The 23,717-nt window shown below is 42.1% G+C and overlaps 5 protein-coding genes across 5 annotated transcripts; 3 read left to right on the forward strand and 2 right to left on the reverse strand.

Moving 5' to 3' along the window:
• Window positions 1–3,550: 3,550 nt before the first annotated feature.
• On the forward strand, window positions 3,551–4,026 carry N7516_010842 (uncharacterized protein; the record flags this gene model as incomplete). Its single annotated transcript, XM_057223560.1, has 4 exons — window positions 3,551–3,662; window positions 3,691–3,722; window positions 3,754–3,891; window positions 3,925–4,026. The coding sequence occupies 4 exons, from the start codon at window positions 3,551–3,553 to the stop codon at window positions 4,024–4,026; spliced, it is 384 nt and encodes a 127-aa protein (XP_057070781.1).
• Window positions 4,027–4,824: 798 nt separating this feature from the next.
• N7516_010843 (aromatic prenyltransferase) lies at window positions 4,825–6,208 on the reverse strand (the record flags this gene model as incomplete). Its single annotated transcript, XM_057223561.1, has 2 exons — window positions 4,825–4,978; window positions 5,049–6,208. 2 exons carry the CDS (start codon window positions 6,206–6,208, stop codon window positions 4,825–4,827), a joined length of 1,314 nt encoding a protein of 437 aa, XP_057070782.1.
• Window positions 6,209–7,301: 1,093 nt separating this feature from the next.
• N7516_010844 (uncharacterized protein) lies at window positions 7,302–8,417 on the reverse strand (the record flags this gene model as incomplete). The annotated part of the gene is made up of 2 exons (XM_057223562.1): window positions 7,302–7,985; window positions 8,061–8,417. The coding sequence occupies 2 exons, from the start codon at window positions 8,415–8,417 to the stop codon at window positions 7,302–7,304; spliced, it is 1,041 nt and encodes a 346-aa protein (XP_057070783.1).
• A 1,204-nt stretch (window positions 8,418–9,621) lies between these two features.
• On the forward strand, window positions 9,622–11,207 carry N7516_010845 (cytochrome P450; the record flags this gene model as incomplete). The annotated part of the gene is made up of 2 exons (XM_057223563.1): window positions 9,622–10,706; window positions 10,766–11,207. 2 exons carry the CDS (start codon window positions 9,622–9,624, stop codon window positions 11,205–11,207), a joined length of 1,527 nt encoding a protein of 508 aa, XP_057070784.1.
• Window positions 11,208–12,231: 1,024 nt separating this feature from the next.
• On the forward strand, window positions 12,232–18,727 carry ftmA (nonribosomal peptide synthetase ftmA; the record flags this gene model as incomplete). Its single annotated transcript, XM_057223564.1, has 2 exons — window positions 12,232–13,356; window positions 13,388–18,727. The coding sequence occupies 2 exons, from the start codon at window positions 12,232–12,234 to the stop codon at window positions 18,725–18,727; spliced, it is 6,465 nt and encodes a 2,154-aa protein (XP_057070785.1).
• Between the last annotated feature and the right edge of the window lie 4,990 nt (window positions 18,728–23,717).

Below are 23,717 nucleotides of genomic sequence, written 5' to 3' on the forward strand. Positions count from 1 at the left end.
TTCTAAGAACCCTGGTAGATTGAGTCTCGAAGGGTAGTTCTAGTTATCGAGTACGCGAATCATTCGTTCTCGAGATAATTCCAGTGCCTGCTCAAAAAAACGTAGTTGAGCTAGCTGCTTCTCGAGGCGAAGCTGAAGTCCGTCCCTCTCTTTTCTTAGGTGCGTACCAGCCTCCTTCAAGTTATGATTGCCCTGCTCTAGCTTTTGGCTATCGATATGCTTAGACACGCACGACTCCTATATGCATCGATAGAATCCAACAAGTCGAGCTGCTGGAAAGGTGAACTTGGAATCGTCGCGTTCGAGGTCTGCTAGCACTTCTAAAATAGGTTGAAAGGGCTCGATTGCCAAGGTATGTCTTGTTTCTGCTTCCTGTTGTAAGTGCGAGAACTGCGATAGTCAGCAAAAATATGTGAAGCTGAATCGTTTCTTTTACTAATGGAGGGATAGGATTAGAAGTTTCCTGTGATATGTCTTTCTCGCTAAGGATTGGCAATTCACTGGGCTGCTTTTCTCCTTCCCTTTCCTGGTCTGGCGAGTTGTTCGGGATATCCATTTTGTCCATAGGTGAAAGTCAAGATCTGGGTAGTACCGTTTCCGTTAGGCTCTTGTGTCTCTTATAGACTATGCAGACGTAGGTGGCTATGGACTAGGTTTTACGATCACTACAACGGTTAATTGAAGCAGTCAAGTTCTGCTAGGGTTGTTTTACTTTTCAGCGGGCTGCTGATAGTGTATTTAACAATAGGGGTAGTGGACAACATTCGGTCGGGGAAACTGATGAAGCCTCACGATGTTGAGGGCCAGATATGAACGCTCGTTGAGGAAACATATATTTCAATGAGACACGTCTTCGACTTTCATTGAATGTCTCAGAAACTCGACAAATAGGACATTGCGGATTTAATATCTCCTATAAAGCCTCAATTTAAGAGGGCTGTGAAGGACTCAACAGTCAGCCAACTTTTCTTGACCGACTTAGTATCTCTTTTCCGCAATACTACTCTTACTCGTCTCTCTAGCTGGGCACGTAAAGGCATCAAGGATGTCGCTGCAAATAGTTGCGGTAAAAAGAAGACGTGGGTTTTAACAGACCCTAATCAAGAGATGTGTCTTTTAACGCTCCCTACTAAGTTGGTAAGTGATAGAAGCAGAGAAGTTAATAGATGCGTCCTCTACCTCCGGCAGCTCGCTCTATAGTTCAATCATTTGACTACGTAAAGTCAAATAGGCATTGTATCCGAGATGCTGAAGGGCGACTCTCTATATATGTACAGGTATGTGAATCTCAGCGCGACCCTGTCCGAAACTGGGCTGACCTCAAAGACGATGCGAAACAATTAGATCTGTGTATTCCGTCCAATATACGTATTTATCCTTTGAAGTAGCAATTCTCGTTCGTTAAGCCATTTCTGGAAACAATCAGCAAACATCACACCCTAGCTTTCTAGGTCTGGTGGGGTGTTATTGTTGGGAGGGGTATGTATTTCTGGTCCGGGAGCTAGTAGAGCTCTCGGTAAGTCACATCCTCGTATTAAGATGCACTATCACTGAGGATGAAATTGCTGTAATTGTTCGGCCGGTACGTACTACTTTTAATGGTTGACGCGAGAAAACAAACGGTGCTTATGCCCGATACACTCGTGGTCACTGGCGAAGCATCACTTTGCTCCTACCTACTAGTAACCGACTAGTGGTCCTGGGAGCATCTGCTTGGCTTCCGGGATTGCTGCTCGGTTCTATAGGGACCAAATCTATAGCAGAAATGGACTTTATGAGGTTGCTAGGATTGAGATTCTACGGCATTTGTGCATTATACCAAGGTCCAGACTTGGTCTAGCTAAACTGAAACAACAGCCCCAAATGACATACTCTAGGTACTAGGTAATGAGTTACAGACTTAATTGAAAGCTAATAATATCTCAATATGGGCTGAATCGTCTGTAGCTTGGTAAATCTTACTGGTTTGTCTGATTCGAGCCTGGAACGCTGCTTGTAAATAAGCCATTGGATATACGAGATTATTTGTCTGTATTAGATACGGTCCCCGCTTCGCTGACAGCCTGTGTTAATGGAGCGGACTTGTCGTCTGAGTTGTAGCTCAGAGCTATGAATTGTGTTTTATTCTAGAGGGAAAGATGAGGTTATATATATAACACGGAGCCAAGTTGATTTACAATCAACTTGGTTGTCTGTATAGACTTTTCGGAGCTAATTCCGATGGTGCGGCTTGCTTCCTGATCTGCACCAACCTCATATCACAACAGTTTTAGTTTTCTTTCGAAGCATGTACGATTCCATTGCTATTTTCTCGTTATAACTCGGTTACGGTGGCGAAGAGCGCAGCAAAAACGTTCACGACCGTTAACGCTTGTCTAATAAGACCCTAGTCAATGGGTCTCTGTTAGATGCATATTGACTCGGGTCGGTCTTTGGCTTCTGTATAGATTCCGAGGGCAAACAGCGATAGCGAATGCGAAAAGAGCTGTATAATGTTGCTACCCGGCAATTCTGTAGGCTGTTTAAGTTGGTGGAGGAGGCCTGCAGTTTTGTGAGGACAATGTGATGGTCTTTATTATACTTTACCGGTTGAGAAAGCGGTCGATGTACGTGGTCAATTGTCACTTTTGGGATCATTATAAGGCGCTTTCATATTTTGGTTGCAATTCGTTATTGGTATAAACCTCTTCTGGTCAGGCTACGGCCTCGCGCAATGATTAGCAAGTGAAGTTGTCCGGAATAAAAAAACAAATATATAAAACTTAATTTTAGTATTATTATAATCGAAAATTTAAATGGTAAATTATTAATAATCGCAATAAAAAAGGTGTATCTTGAATCAGTTATAGTCAAACAACGTAAAACAAAAGAGAGTGTGAATAATAAACAATAAAATAAAATGGTAAAGTTTGCTTTTAGTAGGGCGTGACACTTGGGGAAAGCATAGGCTATATTCAACGGCCATGTCACCGGAGAATACCGTTTTTATATTTTATTTTATTTTTAGTTTATTCTATTCTATTCTATTTTACTTTATTTTACTTTATTTTATTTTATTTTATCTTATTTTATTTCCCCTTTCTATTGAGGTACACTTGGAGATTTGAAAAAGAGGGCCCCTCGTTGTGGAAATGGATTAAATTATTATTCTGATAATATTGGGAGGTACTGGGCTTAGTATTTATTGCTAGACTGGTTCGGGTACTGGTCACTTGGGAGCTTTAAAGGACATTTACCCCTGGTCGCGGGTAGGACTAGGGCCCCGCTTCAACATACCATTTCCACGCCCTCTTCTCTCCAACTGTCTAGTCTTGTCGGCTGCCGCTTTCGCGCTCGTTTGGATTAAGGGAGTACAGTGGACCTGGCACTGCACTCCTAATGGGCGCCATCCTTCTTCTTCCGTCACACTGTCTAAGGGATCATTGTCTCCGTTCTTTTGTTATTTTTGTCATCCCCTAAAATAGTCTCTAAGATCGTCGAGGGTCTTGCGGATTATGTGGAAGCTGGCTTGACGCGTGCTGTTGGAGTCGCTAGTTACAGTACCTAGGAAATGATCAAAATAGCCGACGAGCTCGCTATATACGGTGTCCCGCTTTCTGTCTGTTATTGCGAGTCCTCGGTCATTCGTTATCTGCTTGAAGTGAGAAATATGATTCGCGAATGTAAGAAGAGGAGTATCTGGTTCTAGAGCTTTGCTTCGCTGGCTGAGGGTCGTCTCTCTGGTAGGTATCCGCGTTTCAATGAGATTCGTAGAGACGGCGTTTTAGCAGCTATCCAACGTATATGCTTGAGCCTACTATCAATGTGCTCAAGCGTATAGCGAAGGAGAGACGTGTCCCTGTTCCGGCTGTTTCTTTGAATTACTCTATTAACAAGGGTGTTGTTCCTTTGGTTGGTATTCGTAATGCCGAGTAGGTAGAGTAGGATATGCAATCGCTTGGCGGGCGACTGACGGAAGAGGAGATAAAGGTCATTGAGGCTGTTAGTATGGAGAGGCAGATTTCTTCCTCGTTGCAGTATGGCTAGATAGTTCTTGTGTAGATTTGACTAAAGCTGTATTGTGTAAACCATCTTCTCTATAACTGAGCCTCTACGTTATCTACCCTTGATTCTGTTCTGTGCGAAGATACTGCTATATCTTGGTGTTAAGGCTAAATTGCACTCATTGCTTCTGTCGCGCACGAGGCGGGAGGTGCGCAAATGAAGATTTAGAAAGAAGGCTTATATCTATTGGGCTAAAGAAGTGGCTGCAATTAGTGTTCAAAATGTTCTGCCCTCCGTGTTAACCGATTGTGACCGCTATTTGCAAACATAGGTGTCATGGAGTAACTATCAATTAGTATGTCACTAGGGAACTATCGGTGAAACGCTAGCATCCCTGTATCAACACGTCAGCGCTAGTTCACCGCTACTTTATCCCTTATGTTGTACAGCCTGATATAGGAGAAACTCAGAGTTCCCTCAGAATCACTCTCTATATCCTCTACGATATGATTGTTCCTAGGATACTTATTATTCTACTAAGATACTGCCGAAGGTGTGGATAAGGAGTAATCTAGCCGAAAAGGCACAGCGTTATGCAAAATAAATTCAGCAAAGATTCAATGAGACTTTGGAGATGAAAGTGATTTCGAGCGTATGTGTAGGGCTTACTGCCGGCCAAGCGTACCAATAATTCGAGTCCACGAAGCAAAATCAAAAGCAGCGAAATGCAAGCGCCTTTGCCAAAAACATAGAACCCTGAGGGGACAAATTGATTCTGATAACCGCGGATCAAAATGCTTTGCTACAGCAATATACCCCATAGCCAGAGAGGCAATTTGCTCAACGCAGTAGTTGCCCCTTCTCTTCCAGCTCTGCCCATGGGTAATCAAGGGATGAGTGGTAGTAAATGCTAAGATACACGCCGGTCTTCTCAGTATAGGCAAAAGATATCCAAGAAGTCAAGCGGCTTGTCTTGCTGAGGTCGCGATTGGGGCTGAATCATTGTGTTAAATTTCTGGTCGGTCCAACTCCTCAATCGATTTATGGGTACGGGGTAATCTTACAAGTAGCGTTGCACAGTTTCCTCATAGCCACGGCCTTGCTCGACCTGGCCAATCTCCTCAAAAAATTGAGCAAGTGCCCGAATGATGACGAGATCGTTGTCGCCGTGAATGGGGAAATAAAACTTGGTCTGGGGTACGGGACTTCCGGGCCTCATCTCATAGTTCCAGATAATAGGGGTCGGCGTTACATCGGTGCCGTCATCAAATCCCCCTGTGAATTTTCTGTTACCCTCGTTGATGTTCAAAAGTGTCCACATCCGCTTCAAATACTCAAGGCCCTTTGAGACATGAGTTCCACCGACACGTCCTCCAAGTGTCCAAATGCTCTCAACTTTAGACCAGACAACTTCGTCAGTGGAACTGTAAATCTTTATTCGAGATTTAGGTGCAACCATGCAGTCCCAAGAAAAAAAGGCCCACTGGCTGTAGCCATTGGTCTCCTTTAGATAAGAGTTTACGGTTTCAAAAGCGGGCAGACTGCCTGTCAATTTGGATAGAGACAAGACAGTCTCCTCAAACAATTCATGGAATGCTTTACCAGTAGCCTTGCATTTGAGTGCTGGGAATGAGTACCCCTTGACGACAATGGTGCCGCCCTTGAGGTCGAAACCAAACGCAGTCTGAGATAAACTCAAGTCGCTGCCGTCAACTTTCTTGCCATCAAGTCGAACACGCTCGGACTCGCTGACTGTATGCGCGTTGACGACGTAATTGGACAAAGTCTCGTCGTATCCATTGAGGCCTAGATTTGCGACATGCTTCAGTAGATCATAAAGAGCTACCTGGTTGTAAGGGTCCTCAGGGGTGCCAGACATGTCCCCGATGGGCTCAAAACCAATTCTCACAGTGGGAGGAACGCCACCATGCTGCTGATAGTTGACGCTGAATTCAAGAGGCAGTCCGCTGCGAGTCACAGCGCTGCGGAATTTCTGAGGGAGAGGGCCCATGCGTGGAATCAGACTCAAAGCATGGAAGCGAAGATATTTTTCCTGGAGCTCCAGACTGTACTCTGCCGAGTCAAGCACAGTGGCGAGGAGAGGAGCAGTCTTCTGCCACCAGGACTCATTACGAGAATTTTCGAACGTAGAAGATATTTCGGCTATCATGTCCTCCCTAGGAATAGGACCAGAGGAGGAAACTCCTGTCGTATCAACCGACATTTTGGGTAAAATCTCCCAGCTTTTTTGGGACGGTGACTGTAAGTGATGTGCGAAGCTGGCCTTAAATTATATATCATGATATAGTGGCCCGAGGGCGGCACCCTTTTCAACTAGCTTCATTCTGCATATTTTCTACGTATCAAACGCTTTCCCCTCACCGTGTGCATCTAGGTGATAGGAATGTTAAGCTGCCGCTATCTGAAAATGCACTTCTATCGTGATAACTGAAATATATTGCATCATAAGCAAGGGAGTCGTTCACACAGGGTGCAGATTACTATAATAGGATATCCCGCTTGGATATCATCGGAGAAGCTATGTTAGCGGTGAGGATCCTTGCTAGGTCTAGATGCGCGTACTGTATGTAACGCCGTTGATTGGTAGACTGTGATCAAGTCGCGTAATTCGGTGAACGGTTTCCTGTAGCACGGAAATAGTAGGTGGTGGTATGCTGCAGGCTAACATTGCATAATGCATACTTAGTGAGTAGACGCCAGGTATGCTATCGGGTCAGGAATTAGCAGGTCACACTTCCATTTTCCCGAGAATTCTTTCTTGGCTTATCCTACGATCCATGCTACTTATGCATAGGTTTCACAGAGCCGGACGGCCGGGTGAGAAGTCGTGCTTTTGGCATGGCACCTAACTGGAGATTCAATGAAGGGTTATATCGGAATCCTTAGACAGGGGTCCTTGCTTCATGTACCTAGTGATGTGATTGAGAGCAATCCAGAGCTCTATTCATGTACTGAGACAAGTCTTACGTTTCAGCAAGATGCAAAGCAATGTCCGTTCAAAGTAGCCCACTCGTACTTTGAAATGTTATCTCCGCTTGGAACCCGTAATAGAGGGTGGAATAAAGCAGGCTAATCGGGAATGATACCAAGTTACAACGTAATAATTTGCCCCAATAGATGCACCAAGCACAAGTTGTTACATAGTGAAACCGGTGCAACAGTCGAACTTACTACATAAAGGGAAATGCAGAGACCTGAAATAGACAACAACCCATCCGAGTCCAATTTGTCCCGTAACTGGGAGTAACAACCTTGAACTCTGCCCAGCTGGCTTCACATATCAGGCAGCCTCATCTTTATTCATTATCCTGTTTGAACTGGTATTTCATCCTGAATTCAATATGCTCCTTTACGAATCTGGCCTTAAACTGACCCTGCGGAAGAGTGCCAGGTTTACCAGTAGACTGTGGCACGAGAAATGCATCATGCCGAGGGTTCACGAAATGCGGGATTGAGTATCTCGAGAGTGTCATCTCGGACCAATCAAATGGTGGCGGAATAATCACTCGGTGCTTCGAGGCCGGCAGATACCCGTTTGTCCACAACTCTCCAAAATCTCCCATGGTAAACCAGATGCGATCTTCGATCTCCGTACTGGCCTGAAGGAAAGTGCCTGGATAAGTTCGGTCTTCAATTTCGAGGCCTTGATTTTCATCTTGAATCAGGAAGGTAAAGGTCGTGAAGTCCGTGTGCACGGGACACCAAGTGAGGGCGATACGGTCAATGGTCGACTTGAGAACAGGCGGATAATGAAGAAGGCGGAATCCACTATCATGTCCTGTATGAAGGCCTCTGAAGTAGTCGGCCGCGACAGGCTCAACCTCGAGACCTAGAAGAAGAGCATTCAGTACTTCCATCTTGAGCTTTTCAAGACGCGAAAGCAGCTCATTCATCGAGGCCTTAAACCCTGGGAGAATCTCGTCGGAAATCCAGCGATTGCCGTGGACAGTATTCAAATCACTGCCAATATCATAATGCTCCTAGATATTGGACAAAGTTCCAATACATCAGCGTCTGATGAAGACTAGTGTTGAGTTTGGAGCTTGGGGGCTTACCTTCCAGTCCAGCGGCCTCTCGGAATCCGCGTCCAGCTCACCTGAGAATTTTTTCAATTCTTCATCGGTATATGTCAAGGTGCTCTCTCGTCCCATGTTAGAGTACCCACGATGTGGTACAATGCCATTTGGATGGTCAACCTTTTTCTTCTCCCCGAGAGGAAGATCAAAAAAGCTTTTCGACAAAGCAAGACTCTTCCTCAGGGTGGCTACATCGATTCCATGACCGATTAAGCCGCATGTTCCTTGTTTATGAACGGCGCTCACGAGCTGCTCGGCTAGTGCTTTTCGCTCCAGAGGATCATTGCTCTCAAGATATGAACAGAGGTTGATGGTTTCAATGTTCGTGGGACCCATGTTGTCAGGTTACGTTGACGGCGGTTCTTGATGACAAAGAACGGGTTGGCAAAGCCTGAAAAAAGGTTCTTCGTAGATGTTAAAGGAAATCTATTTTTTTTGTGGGTTGAAATTTATATATAAAAAATAATGCTAACCTTCTTTTCCGTGCCAGATCATTGCCAAGAAAGCTAACCCACGCTTTACACCTGATACAGGCATTTGTATAACAGATTCGCGAGACTGCCCATACTAGCGCAGTTAACATACTGGAATGCCCAACAATGTTGCCTTAGCTGCAACCCTGACTAACTGCACCTGCACTGCGTACACATGAAGTATATGTTCTGAAGATCAATGATGATCGTTGGGTTGGGCCTATTCAAAAATGAACACGGGTACATGTTTGCACTAGGAACTTAGGGTTTTATAATTTAGTACCGCAGGTTGCGGATTTATATGATAATAAATCATAACCCTTGCATCAGGTTACGACACTCCAGCCAGCCACGAGGAGAATCAGGAGGCGGTAAGCACGATCCCGCCACAGTGGAAATGGAAATTACAAGTTTGGCACGTGAAAACCTAGAATAATTGCCCGAGTAACAGAGCAGTGATGCCTAGAGTGCATATGTGAACATAGAAAATATAGCTTCAGAATAAGACATCAGAATCATTAAAATCAAGCCTGTATATTACTCTGAGTAAATGATAAAGAATATTCAAATGGATGAACATACAAATACCATATCTCATTTGATAACTTATACGGAGTAGAATGTACCTAGGTATCTGCGTACCCTTCCAGCCCGAGCATCCAAGAGGCTTTTCCGTACTTCCGTCGGTACCTGCACGGGACTAGCCGCCGATCCACTCGAAGTAAAGAACTGCGGTGAAACACAATTCAATGCAAAGCCGAATTGGTTCAGAAAAGTTAAAAAAAAAGAAAAACAGAGGAGAAACCCTCGTGCTGTCCCGGGCGCTTGCGCATACTGCATTGACCCCTTACTGCGCATTTCATCATTCATGCTTGCTTCATGCTGATCCATTACTTACATCTTGCTAAGGTCAGCTTCATACTGAATTGCGAAACTCTTAGAGCTCACACTCAAAGTTGGGTAAGTTGAACGTATTGACATTTTTTTTCGCATTTTTTTTTTTTGCGACCATTTTCAAGTCTCAACGGTCTCAGTACTGCGCTATCTCTTCTTGCTGTATCCAAACAATGGAGTCTCTGCTGTCTTCTGCCCTAACTGTGCCATCGATTCTGGGTGGCACCGCCCTCGTGGTGGCATTAACATGGCTGTTTCGATTGCTCTTCAACTCCGACTCCGAAAGGCTACCACTCCCCCCAGGTCCTAGGGGCATCCCCATTTTTGGGAGCTTGTTCGAAGCCCCGGAGGGTAACAGCCCATGGCAGACGTACAAACAATGGAGCGACAAGTACGGACCGATAATGTCCATCAAAAATGGATCTTCCATCTCTATCGTTATTACTTCCTATGATATCGTGTCAAATTTGCTGGAGAAGAACAATTCTGTCTTCAGCTCACGGCCAATACCAGTCGTCATCGATCGAATTTCTTTGGGAATGACAACCTCATTCTTACCGGATGGGGAGAAGTGGCGAACCCATCGTCATCTTCGTACAATGGTCCTGTCACCAAATATGGCCAAAAGATACCGCGGATTGCAAGACCTGGAAAGCAAACAGCTGTTACACGAACTTCTCACCGATAACCAATTCTCAGTCTGCTTACGTCGCAGTGCAGTGAGCTTGTTCCTGGCATTTGCATACGGAGAGCGGCTACCCAAGGAGACACCGGAGATCATTGAACTTGAAGACACCGTCGCTCACATCGGTCAAGTTTCCGAATCCACTTTCCGAGGTACTGGGATGCTTGCAGAGTTCTTTCCTTTCCTTAAGTACCTACCCGGCAACGGAGCTTGGAAGAAGGAAGCCGACCGTATTTCGGCCAAATTGAGCGAGTTGTACGTCAAACGTTTCCGTGCCGGCCTGAATACCGCTTCTTGGAATTGGACCAAGCAATATGCTTTACAGAAAGGTGCTGAAGGCATGAGTGAACTGGAGCGCGCATACTGCATCGGTTCAATCTATGAAGCGTCCCTGACTCCATACGAACTTGTCCGCATTGTGATTCTTGCTGCTATTTTGCACCCAAAAGAGGCCAAGAAGCTGCAGCAGCAAGTCGACGAGGTCGTGGGCAGGGATCGGTTGCCGGATTGGGAGGACCAAGATAGCCTTCCTCTAGTCAGCGCATTCTTCCGAGAGGCAATGCGGTGGCGCCCGTGGTCTCCCTGGGGGCCCCAAGAGCCACCACGCAGGAGATTGACTATATGGGCTATAGGATCCCCAAGAATGCCACTATTGTTGTCAATCAATGGGCAATGGATCGGGACCCCAATGTGTATGAGGACCCACTAGCTTTCCGACCTCAACGATGGATTGAAAACCCTGACCTTCCGCACATGATGTACGGCTTTGGCATGCGAGGCTGTCCCGGACGACACGTCGGAAAAGATTACATGTTCATCAATGTGGCACGGTTATTCTGGGCCTTCAACATGGAAAATGCGTATAAGGACGGAAAGAAGGTCGAGTTTGATGTTGACGCTCTGATGAACAGTCGGGGTACGGTCTCTTTTTTCAACCAAGTGCCTGATTTTGAAGCTTCATTTAACCCCAGGGATCCCAAAGCCAGATCGATAATTGAGAAGGAGTGGGAGAACGTGGAGAAGGATGAAGGGAAGATACTTGCGCAGAGCTTCCCTGCCGGGGTGGGAGCTTGATTTTCTGAGTAGAATGGACCATGTACGGAAGATTGCGGAAGGACTATAGAGTGACTGGGTTGGAGGATTTCGAGAACAAAATCCTGGAACGGTATCTCTCGAGTAGAACTAATTGGAATGAACTTTATGGGCCACAGACACAATTACCATTATACTAGCAAGCAAGCAATCATCTCGACAGGTCCATGAACCACTCTGGCTTCTCTGGGGCGATACAGCAGTGGAAGGCTTATTTATTAACACCCGCGTCGGCCGCGCGGCGGACTTCTGAGACAATGTCCAACAGCTGAATCTTGACAAGAGATGGTGATGCTCTGGATATGTAGGACACCTTCCACGAGCGGGCTATTTCCGAGACTTCAAACCACGTCCAATCGAAATACTTGGTGAACAATGTCTTAGTTCTAGATCCAGTGGACAGACATTAAACCCTTTCTAAGATTGCATACCACTGCTATTCTGATCTAATTCCTTATTTGCTGATTATCTTTGCGTACCAATCTAATACCATATGCTAGAAGGTTGCATTTACAGATTCTTTGGCGTCAGCATTGTAACACATGTATCAGGTAGTGGTCAATGTGCTTCTATGCGCCAAGACAGTGATCAACAAAACCAAAGCCCTGCTCGTCTGTACCTTCGAATAACATATTCACTGTTCCATACATCGGGGCTCCTTGCGTTCCACTGTTCCCATGACGATCTTTCGTCCCTACTTATGTTCGCAGCAGAGTAACAGGAATTTGTAGTATGATATGTAGCTGGTGGGGCATAATGGATCCTTACCTTGACAGATTATAAATTGGTGCATGTGAGATCTGTAGTTCTTTGAAAAGGTAGAGGATTGCGTTATCATTATAGTCAGATACCAATCCATTCAAAAACTGTACTTAACCAGGAGTGGGTGATCCTACAAGTGTCACCCAATAATTTGAGAATCTTCCCAGACTTTAATGTCCGGTTATCGGTATGCAACAATCTATTTACTGTCTCATATGATGATAGGCTAATTATAAAGATTATAATGGTTCAAGTTCCGCAGAGCATGAGTTCGGCGACTCCCACACTCTGGAGAACATGTGTCCATCATGTTATTAGGAAACAAGCCCAAGGATTCCCGGGCTCCACAGCAGTCCTGGCGTGGGATGGATCATTCAGTTATGCAGAGCTCGAAAATCTCTCTTCCCATCTTGCAGTTGTCTTAATGCTCCTTGGAGCTCAGCCAGAAGCCATTGTGCCAATCTGTATGGACAAATCTCGTTGGACTACGGTTGCTATTCTGGCAGTCATGAAGAGCGGAGCCGCATTTACTTTACTCGATCCTTCATATCCTCCGTCAAGGCTTCAAACGATCTGCCAAGAGATCAATTGCAAGTTTATTCTGACGTGCCAGGGAAGGAGTGAGCAATCCTCTCACTTGGCTCCTTCTCTTGTTGTCGAACACTTAGCCCAAGTCTGTCGACCTGCATTTGGCCAACCTCGAGAGTTTCCTGGCCAACCTGATAGTGCACTGTATGTTGCTTTCACATCGGGGTCAACTGGAAAGCCTAAGGGCGTTGTGATCGAACATCAATCATATTGCTCGGGTGCGCAACATCATCTCAAAGCTTTTGGAATCAGTCGAGATTCACGAATTCTTCAGTTTGCATCGTACGCCTTCGATGTTAGTCTCATGGAGACTCTGAGCACACTGATGGCGGGAGCCTGTTTATGTGTAATGAGCAGCGATCAGAGGACAGACCCGGACCTTTTTCGTCAAGTTTTCGAGAGTTTCCAGATCAGCCACGCTTTTTTGACTCCTTCCTTTGCGAGAACGATAGCTTGGAAAGGTCACCGCCCTGGGACCATCACACTTATCTTGGGTGGAGAGACAATGCGTCCATCCGATGTCGTCTTCTACAACAAGCTGGGAATTTCATTGATGAATGCGTATGGACCAGCAGAGTGCTCCGTCAACTCCACAGTTCTATCTGCTCTCCTGCCGGAAGGAAGACCCAATAACATTGGGTTTTGCACTGGTGCAGTTGCATGGATCGTCGATCCGGATGACCCTGAGCGGCGAATGCCCCATGGAAAAATTGGAGAACTCCTCCTAGAAGGCCCTATTGTCGGTAGGGGCTATCTAAACAACCTGGAAGCAACCCGGGAGGTATTTATTCGCCCCCCCGTTATGGCTCGAGAGAATTCGTGCAGGCACACCAGGCACCATCAGAACCTACCTCACTGGTGACCTGGCGTCGAGGGATACCAACTCCGGTGAAATCCTGATCCACGGTCGGAAAGACCAACAAGTCAAAATTCGGGGTCAACGAGTCGAACTGGAGGAGATCGAAAACCATCTTTGTGATTGTCTTGCTTCGATTACCACGGAGGTTTTTGTCGAGAGAATCTCGCCCCAGAGCAACGAGCATCAGAGCAACGAGCAAGATAAACTTATTGCTTTTGCCGTGTTACCTGCGAACCAAAGCACCCGACTCTATGAGAATATGTTTTACTCTCCGCATTGCGCTGCGATGGAACTTTTCCGCACAAGCCAACAACGACTCAAGGAACGTGTCCCCAACTACATGGTACCGAATACCTTCATCCCGCTCGCCATGGTTCCGAAAGTCCCGTCAGGAAAGATTGATCGAGGCCTTTTACGGGCCACTGCCATGAGGATGCCGAGAGATAAGATGCGAGAGTATAACTTGGGATCTATTGACGGTCGAGCCACCAAGGAGCCCCCAACAACTCAAAAGCAGGTTTTGCTCAGACGTCTTTACTCTGAAATATTGGATCTCCCACCTGAGCTAATTGGGATTCGTGACACTTTTCTGCAACTTGGTGGTGACTCCCTCCTTGCTATCCGTCTTGTGGGCGCAGCCCGAAAGGCCGGCCTCTTAATCTCGACGCAAGACATTCTTTCTTCAAAAGTTACAGTATCGGAGCAGGCTGAGCGTGCGATAGAGTCCTTATGCTCTGTGAACTCCGGTATGCATGCTACGCTTGCATTGATAACTACGGATACTCGTGCCGAGGTCATGCAGGCCATGGAAACCCAATACGGGGTTCGCCCTCAAGAAGTTGAAGACATTTATCCCTGCACTGCACTACAAGAAGGAATGTTCGCAGCATCTATTAAGAACCCAGGCATGTATGCGGGAGAAATTGCCTTGCAAGTTCAGGACGGCGTGGATCCCGTCCGGTTGAAGTCTGCTTGGAAGGCCATTACAACTGCCAACCCCATTCTACGTACCCGAATTGTTTCAACAACAAAGGGTTTCATGCAAGTAGTTTTACTCCAAGATTTTGTGTGGGAGGAGCCCATGTGCGTGAAACAGAGTAAGGGCTATGTTCAGGAAGGTCTTTCCAGCACAAATGGAAGCCTTGTGAAGTTTCACTATGGCCGTCCGAGTCGGGAGCTGAAGCTAACTATTCATCATTCGATCTGGGATGGCTGGTCGCTCCAAGTTGTCCTGAGCCAATTCGAGGATGCATATCAAGGCAGAGGCCTGGCAAGATCTTCCTTCTCACCTTTTGTATATCACACACAATCCCTACAGAGCGTTGAGGAATTCTGGGCCACTGAGTTCTTAGGATTAAACGCTCCAGTCTTTCCAGCTCTACCATCCAGCAACTATCGACCCTCTCCAACAGAAGCACTCAACCATGTGATCCGAAGATTGGATACCACAGGCGGTACTGAGCACACAGTGGCAACGTACATACATCTAGCCTGGTCTCTACTGGTGGCTCACTATACAGACTCTACGGACGTCCTTTATGGGGTCACCTTGAGTGGGCGCTATGCACCAGTGCCCGATATCGAAACAATCGTTGGACCAACGATCGCAACCGTTCCTCTACGTGTGAAGGTCAAACGCGAAGCGTCATTTAAATCAGCCCTTGATGAGGTTCAGGATGTTCTCACACGAATTATTCCCCACGAGCAAGCCGGCCTGCCACGCATTTCCAGATGTTCTGCGGATGCTGCAAGGGCCTGTAATTTTCAGAGTCAACTTATCATCGAGTCCTCTGGTGACAAAAGCAAAAGCAACTGTGAACTCCTATCTGTTTCCAGTGGTTCTACGGCTAGCGGGATGAGCTATATTCCCTTTACCGATCGTGCACTCATGATCGTGTTCCACCCCAACCTCGGCAAAGGAACCATACAAATCGACGTGACTTTTGATTCTAGTATAATTTCTTCAACCGAGGTCAGTCGAATGATGAGTCAATATGAAAACGTCCTCCGCCAAATCTATGAGACACCCTCCCAGACCCCTGGAGATGTACAGATGGCTAGCCCAAATGATCTCTGCCAACTTCAAATTTGGAACCAGGATATGCCACGGGCAGATCATCGATGTTTGCCGCAACTGGTTCTTGCCCAATCTACCAAACAGCCTCAAGAGCTCGCAGTCTGCTCCTGGGATGGCTCTTGGACATATGATGAGCTTGTTTCGCGCTCACTGCTTGTCTCTCATCATTTGAACAAGTTGGGAGTCCAACCCGGTTGTTTCGTGTCAATATGCCTAGAGAGAAGCAAGTGGAGCATTGCCGCTATTATTGCAGTCCATTGGTGTGGTGGAACATGTATTTTACTCGATCCTGACCACCCCAAGCGGCGGCTACGGCAGATCACACAATTCTCGGGCAGCTTTGTGATGATCAACAGCGAAGTTACCACGCACTCTTCGGGTGAGCTTTGCCCCATCCAGGTAAGCTTGACCGCGCAGTTTCTCAACGACCTTGAGGATAACGGCGTTCCATCCATCAAATGTTCTCCAGAAGACCCAGCCTTCATCATGTTCACGTCCGGCAGCACTGGAGAGCCAAAAGGAATAGTCATGTCACACCGTGCATTGAGCTCCAGCATCTACCATAACAGCGATGCTATGAATTTTCATTCAGGTACCCGGGCACTCCACTTTTCTTCCTACGCATTTGATGTCAGCATCTATGAAATTTTTACCACACTGGCTGCAGGGGGAACTGTGTGTGTCCCTTCTGAATTTGAGCGCAAGAATTGTCTTGCGGAAGTCATCGAGCGCATGAATGTCAACTGGGCCTTCTTGACACCGACCACTGTGCAAACAATATCTCCTTCTGACGTGCCATCTTTGACCACTCTCGTGCTCGGAGGCGAGGCTGTTACACGCGACAATGCGGATACTTGGGCCAGTGGCCGGTCTCTAATCAACGGATATGGCCCCGCCGAGGCAACAATCTGTGGCGTCGGGCCCATACCAGAAGGCCGCTGGAAACCCGGTGTTATAGGCCTCATCGTTGGTGGCTTGGGATGGATCACTGAGCCGATGAACCCCGAGCGACTGGCTGCAGTTGGTGCGATTGGGGAGCTCCTGTTGGAGGGGCCTTTCTTGGCCCACGGCTATCTCAACCTACCAGATGTTACCAATAGAGCTTTCATCAAATCTCCTGCCTGGAGATCTCAAATTCGCTCAGACTCTCCGTCGGTTGTTTATCGTACGGGGGACTTGGTAAAGTATGAGCCAGATGGCTCCATTCAATACATGGGGCGCAAGGACACCCGTATCAAGCTTCGAGGGCAGCTCATAGACCTAGGCGAGGTTGAAACTGCAGTCTTGCGCATTTTCCCCGACGCTGTCGAGGTAGTCGCTGAAGTGATGAGAATGACTGCGAGCACTACTGCTACCATTCTCATTGCCTGGATCAAGCTAAGCACCATGAAGCTGCCAGAAGACTTGAAAAACAGTGATAAATGTGTTGCACCTGCTGGTTCAAAATTCAGAAATACATCCACCCTCGTTCAGACACGCCTTCGGGAACAGGTCCCATCCTACCTGGTCCCATCAATGCTTCTTCCGGTATGGCGGATTCCACGGACTCTCACAGGCAAATCCAATCGGCGTTGTCTTCGGCAGGAGGTGCAAGCTTTGTCGCCATCGGAAATACAAAGCTTCATGGTCGCACCGAACGAAAAGGAAGACGTGCAAAATAAGTCCGAAGAACTGCTGCGGGATATTTGGGCAGATCTTCTGGGTATTACACCCGACCAAATAGGACGTCACGATGGCTTCCTTTTAGCCGGTGGTGATTCTATTACAGCCATGAAGATGATGGCCGTTGCTCGACGCGCCGGGTTTGTCTTCACAGTCATGGATGTCTTGAACAGCTCTCCTTTGTCAAAACTCGCAGCCACTCAACTAGAGATCACTCCACTCAAAGTACCCTCAGTGCTCGACTCGAACTCTGTCATATCAAAACAGAAGCAGGAAGTAGGTTTTTCTTCGGATGCAAATTCCACCGCCCCTTTTCCAGTCACAGACGCGCAAGAGTTCCTCATCAAACGCTATCCATGGTCGCATTTCCGGTTTTCCTTCAATGGGAATATTGACCAGTATCGTTTACGATATGCATGTGACTTGCTTTTGCGCAATCACAGTATCCTCCGGACTGCCTTTGTGGAAGACAATGGCCATATTAAGCAATCAGTCCAGGAGAGCACAAATAACGTCTCTCTTCGAACAATTGTAACAGATGATACTCTGGAAACCTTTGCTGCGAAACTTTGTGATGATGAGCAACTTGCTCCTGTCGCTACAGTCGATCACCCGACTCTGTTCACGTTAGTTTCTAATGAAGGTCTCGACAAACATCAATTCATCATCCGACTGGCACACGCTCAATATGACGCGGTTTCTCTCCCAAGGGTGCTGCAGGATTTTGAGACGATCTTTAACGGAACTCGAACAGTCGCTGCCAGTGACTTCCGTCAGCATCTTGCGCTCCTCTCTCAGCAAGATTCTGGCAAATCTTGCGAGTTTTGGAGAACATATCTGGCCAATTCTGCAATTACTCCATTACCTTCAAGCGTCGTGTATCCCTACTCAGGCCCCTTTCATCGGGGGGATCATGTCACAGTCGCCGGAACTTGCAGCCTTCCCCTGCCAGCAGTCCCGTCTGAGGTGACGCTGGCCACGGTTGTAAAAGCTGCCTCATGCCTTGTACTGGCACATTTCTCTGGCAGAAATGACATCGTTCTAGGACAGACCGTTTGCGGGCGCAATTTGGTGTTTGATCGATTCGATCGTGTCGTTGGGCCATGCACTAACTACATTCCTTACCGCGTGGTTCTAAACCCATCAATGACGGCGTTTGATTATTTGGTCCATGCCCAAGCACAGCACTCTCGATGCTTGAACTACGAGTCAATTAGCCTGTCCCGGATCATAAAGAATTGTACCAATTGGGCTCAGACGACCGAGTTCACATGTATTGTTCAACATCAGGTTGCAGATACTTACCTCGACCTCACCCTCGATGGAAACAAGTCCACTTCATTTTCTCTGTCAGGTCGGCTCATTCCCTCATCGGAAATCTGGATATGTTCTACCGCTACATTGTCTGGGTTGAAAATCGAAGTTTTCGGATCGAGTTCGAGCATTGGACAGGAGAGTGCGGAGCTTCTAGCCTCTGAAATTCCTACTGCGGTTCATAATTTGCTGACTGGTGTACACGATCCGCTGTTTTCTGTTTACAGACGTAACATGTGATTTTTTTTTGTTCCCCTACCACCGCTATGTGAATCCATAAATTGATTTTTTTATTTCTTGGCTTGCTATCTATATATAGCGATTTGCATTGAGTCTATTATTTTACGTGTCGCTATAAATAGATGCTATTCCAACGTTTGTACCTATAATATCGTGCTAGGAACTTGGCCCCCTCTAGATCCTCAAAAGCGTGTTATAGGGGATCGCATAAAGCATATGAATCTAAACTATCAGCGCTTAAATATCGTCGCACAGCTGCAAGATAACGCAAGTCTTGCTAATAAATGCATATATGCCAAAGCCAATAGGTTATTATATGCGGTACTATACCGTGGCTTCTTACTAGTACTGCCTAAAGTTGCCTTCTGTTTTGGGAATATATAGTTAACTAACGTAATTTACTAGTGAATTAGCCACACCTCCGAGTTGGCCACTCCACTTAACCTATCAATTTTAAATACATTCATCGTAACCAACGCTATTAGATTTGATAAGCTAGGAACGAGGTCTATCTAGACATACATTTCTCTTATAACCTTCAATTTCATATATTCCATACCTCGGTAAGGCCCTAGTACGTAGCTCTAAATGCGCCGGTGGCGGTCTTAACTGATAGGGTATTAGCGTTTTACTTACTGGTTCTTCTACCTAAATAAGCTCGAGAGCTTCTAAAACTAATATACCCTCTTCCCGAGGGATATACCTTATGGACCTAGTCCTTTTAAGCTTCTTCTTCCTATTTCTAGCGCGTAATTTGCTAGCTTTATTTATAAGTAAAACAGCCTATTGTATTGAAACTTAATACGCGTTTGGAACTTAACTAGTTGTAGAATTAAGCGGGCTTAGTAGGCTTTTTAGGCGCCGTTTTAGTGAAGCTTTAATTGAGGGAAGATTACTTTTATAGTTGTATATAATTCGAGTGCGTTTTTAGTAACTACTCGCTTCCCCGGCTCGAAGGGGTTGTTAGGGTTCGAAGGCGAATATCTAGCTTCGAGATTACTCGATTAGGATCGTAAGGCATTAAACCGGCGGCGGCGAAGCTACTCTTAATAGCCTCCTAATTAAATTCTTCGAGGAAGTCTAATGTATCGATATGTTGGCGGATCGAGAATAGGCAGTTGTGGAGAAGTAGTATTGATTGAAACTGGAAACTGGAGAACTCGGGAGAAAAGAGAAGAGAGAGAGAACTACAGAGAGAGATGGAGATATGGAGACAAACAAACAACGCATGCAAACAATGCACCTACTAGCCTGACAAACCAGGTAGCAATACAAGTCACATGACCATATACCCCAACACCCCCCTTAGGGTAGTAATCCTCTATAAACTAGTGCTCTTCCCTACCCCCCCCGTAGAGAACAACAAAACAATCACTTCTTCTTCGAAGATTTGGAATCCTTCTTTATCGAGTCCTTTTCCGCACGCTCCGCACGCGCCTTCGCGTAGTACTAGACCTTAGGGTAAGGTTCCTATCTGTCACGATCGACAAGTATCACATTAAAGTTCTTTAGCTTTATTATAAGTATAGATAGTATTATAGTTAATCTAAGAAAAATTAGTATTATTTAGTTATAATAAGCCCTAATAATTATAAAAGAGATTTAGTCGTTCTTAAGATTTTATAATTTTTATTAATAATTTATTTAAGGATATAATACTATTTTAAAATCTTTATATCGACTTATCCGGTAGAATATTTTTTATAAATAGATAGAATAATATAAAGTAGCTTTTATATTATTAAAAAAAAAATTAATAATTATATTAGTCTTTTATTATTATAATCTAGCTCGACGAATAAAGATTAAGACTAATATTTCTAATAAAGTATTCGGAGTAGTTCTTTCTTAGTATTATAAAAATAATAACTTTTAGTATCTAATAGCTTTCTTCTTAAAGAGTATATAATCTATAGAGTTAAATTATAAGATATAGGATAAAAAGCTTTTAGTAATTATTTATATATTATAAAAATAGTAATCTAAACTTAAAGATTTAATATAAAAAGATTATTTTGAGATCTTAATAGATTATTAGTCTCTTAAATACTTTATAATAATAAGATAGATAAACTAATAATAAGTAAAATAGAGTAAGTTTTTATTTTAGTTTTATTTTATAATTAAATATTATCCTAAAAATAAGAATATTATAGCTAATATTTTATCGCGAAAAGACTTATCTTATATTAATAATAATAAATAGATAATATTTCTATTAAAAAATTATTTAGAAGAAAGTATCTATCTAATTAGTTTAAATTTAATTAATATAAAGCTTATAATAAATATTATTAAATAAATTAAATAAGCTAATTAAAAAAATATTAAATTAAAAGATTTTTAATAAATTATTAAAAAAGATAATAACTAAAAATAAATAATTAAAAAAGATTTATTTTTATTTAAAGAATAATTTAAGATTCTAAATAAAAAGGATTTATATATAAGACTTTTTAATAATATATATTAATAATTATTAATTATATATCTTAAAATTAAAAAACTAAAAAAGTTTATTTTATTAAGATATTATTAACTAAAATAAACTAATAATATAAAATAGTATATAAAAAATTATTTAGTTTATAAATAAATAAAAATCTAATAAGACTATATATCTAGATTATTATATCTTTTATTTATTCTTAAAAGATTCTAATAATATATTTTAATAGATTTCCTGTTGGAGTCACGTGACGGCCATGTGGGGCCGTAGGTGATCCTAACCCACAGAACTCAGGATATTGTTAGACAGTAGCTAGTTTTTCTTCTCTTCTTTTCTTTCTCTCTAGAGTCTACAAATCTAATCCTTTGAGGTTAACATTTATTCCTATATAGCCTACATTCTATCTAATAGGTTATAAGCCCTTGCTCGTACGACTCCGAGTATCTTTTCGTTAAAACTTTTAACTAATTAGAGTTTTTATTTTTCTTTTATAGGACACGTTTTTCGGCCCGTTTTATATCTCTACTTTTCGACTATCGATCCTATTATTAATTTTTATCGACGATCTTATTATAAGTTAATATTTTTATTATTCTAATTATCTAGAAAGCTTCGTTTTCTATAATTATCTTATTAACGCGACGGACGGTACCGCTTCGCGTATTTTTTTTAATTAAGACCGAAGATAGATACTCGATATATAATTAAAATAATTAGTTCCTATAATAATAATAATAATAGAAGAGAAGGTTCTTTATATTCTCTCCTTACTTCTCGCTAGTAATATAATCCTATTTCTAATAATTAAAAATAATAATATTAATAATATAGTCTTATTAGATAGATATATATATAAAAGACTAATCTTCTAGAAGTAAAGGAGATTAAGCTTAATAAGGGTATTAAATTAGCTTTTAATAATAGTAATCTAGTAAGATAGAAATAATAGATTATTAATAAATTAAGTATAATATAGATTAATTAGATTACTAATTATAATCTATCTTATTCTACCGAATTCGATCCTAATTATAATCTATAAAGATATTAGTCGAAGATTTCTAGTAGATAGATTGAAGATCTTTTAAATTAGAAGATTATTATAACTCTTAAAAGATATATAAATAGTTTCCCGATTTACGCTAATTATATACTATATAAAATCGAGTCTATTATTTATAATATTAGTATTATTAATAATATAAAATATAAGATAATTAAATTTAATAAAATAAAGAGATTATACTTTAGTTCTACTAAAGACTATATTAATATTTATTAGATCTAATATAATTAACTTAGTATATATAAAATCGAATCTTATTTATTTAGAGTATTATTTATAATATTTTAATAACTAAAAGATAAATTTAAATTAGTTATATTTATCTATAAGACTTTAAAAGATAAGATATTAGATTCTATTATAAAAAAGATTTTTAGCGATATATATAAGATATTAATAATTAAAATATATAATATTCCTACTTTATCTTTATTTAACCTAGAAACTTCTACTAATATTATAAAAAATAATAATAATAATAATTAATATAGAAGTAGAATAAGAGATTAAAGCTATAATAGTAGAGGTTATAAAGATAGTTTATATAACTTTAGATCGGATAATAATAATAAAGATAATTAAAATAATTAAAAGAAATAGTATTAAGATATAAAAAATACGCTATCTAAAAATAAATTAATTAATAAATAGGTAGAATAATAGCGTAATTAATAATTATAGTATATAAATAGTTCTAAATATACCTATTATAGATATATTAGATATCCTACTAAAATATATTTCTATCTAATAAAAGATTTATCTATAAAGAGATAGAAGCTATATAATAATATTTAGTATTATATAATTATATATAAAGAAAAAGTAAGGCTAATATTATTTATACTAATATAGCTTATTTTTTAGAGAATAACTAGATAATTAATAATAATACTTCTAAAATAATTACTAGATATTATAAAGACTTTTATAAATACTTAATTTATAAGCCTAATAAGAAATTATATAATTATATAAATACTAATAGTAAGATTTAATTAGTAATTAGTTATAATAAGACGCCGATTTAAATTAAGAATTCGAAAGATAAGATTAAGATAATTCTTATTAATATCTACTATAATATAATAACTACTAATTATTTATTTTTATCTAATACTCTTAAAATAGATTATAATATCTATTATAATCTAATTATTTTAAAATTAATTTATAAGAATAAAGAGGAAGTTAGATTAGTAAAATAATTTAATAATTTATCTTAGATTAATAGCCTATTCTATTAAAAAATAATTCTAGAGAAGATATAATAATCTTTTATTTAAATAACTTACTTTTATAAACTAAATTCTTTTAATTTAAACTTAGATTTAGATAAAGAGTTTAATCGAATTAATAAATCTATTTTAACTTATAAAATTTATTATCGATTTAATTATATAAGAAGATTATATATTAGAACTTCTTTTTCTAATACTATTCTTCTAAAGAAAGGAGACTAAGCTAAACTTTAT

This window comes from Penicillium verrucosum (assembly GCF_028828655.1).
Source record: "Penicillium verrucosum strain IBT 35672 chromosome Unknown utg000004l_segment0_segment0, whole genome shotgun sequence".
Classification (NCBI taxonomy): domain Eukaryota; kingdom Fungi; phylum Ascomycota; class Eurotiomycetes; order Eurotiales; family Aspergillaceae; genus Penicillium; species Penicillium verrucosum.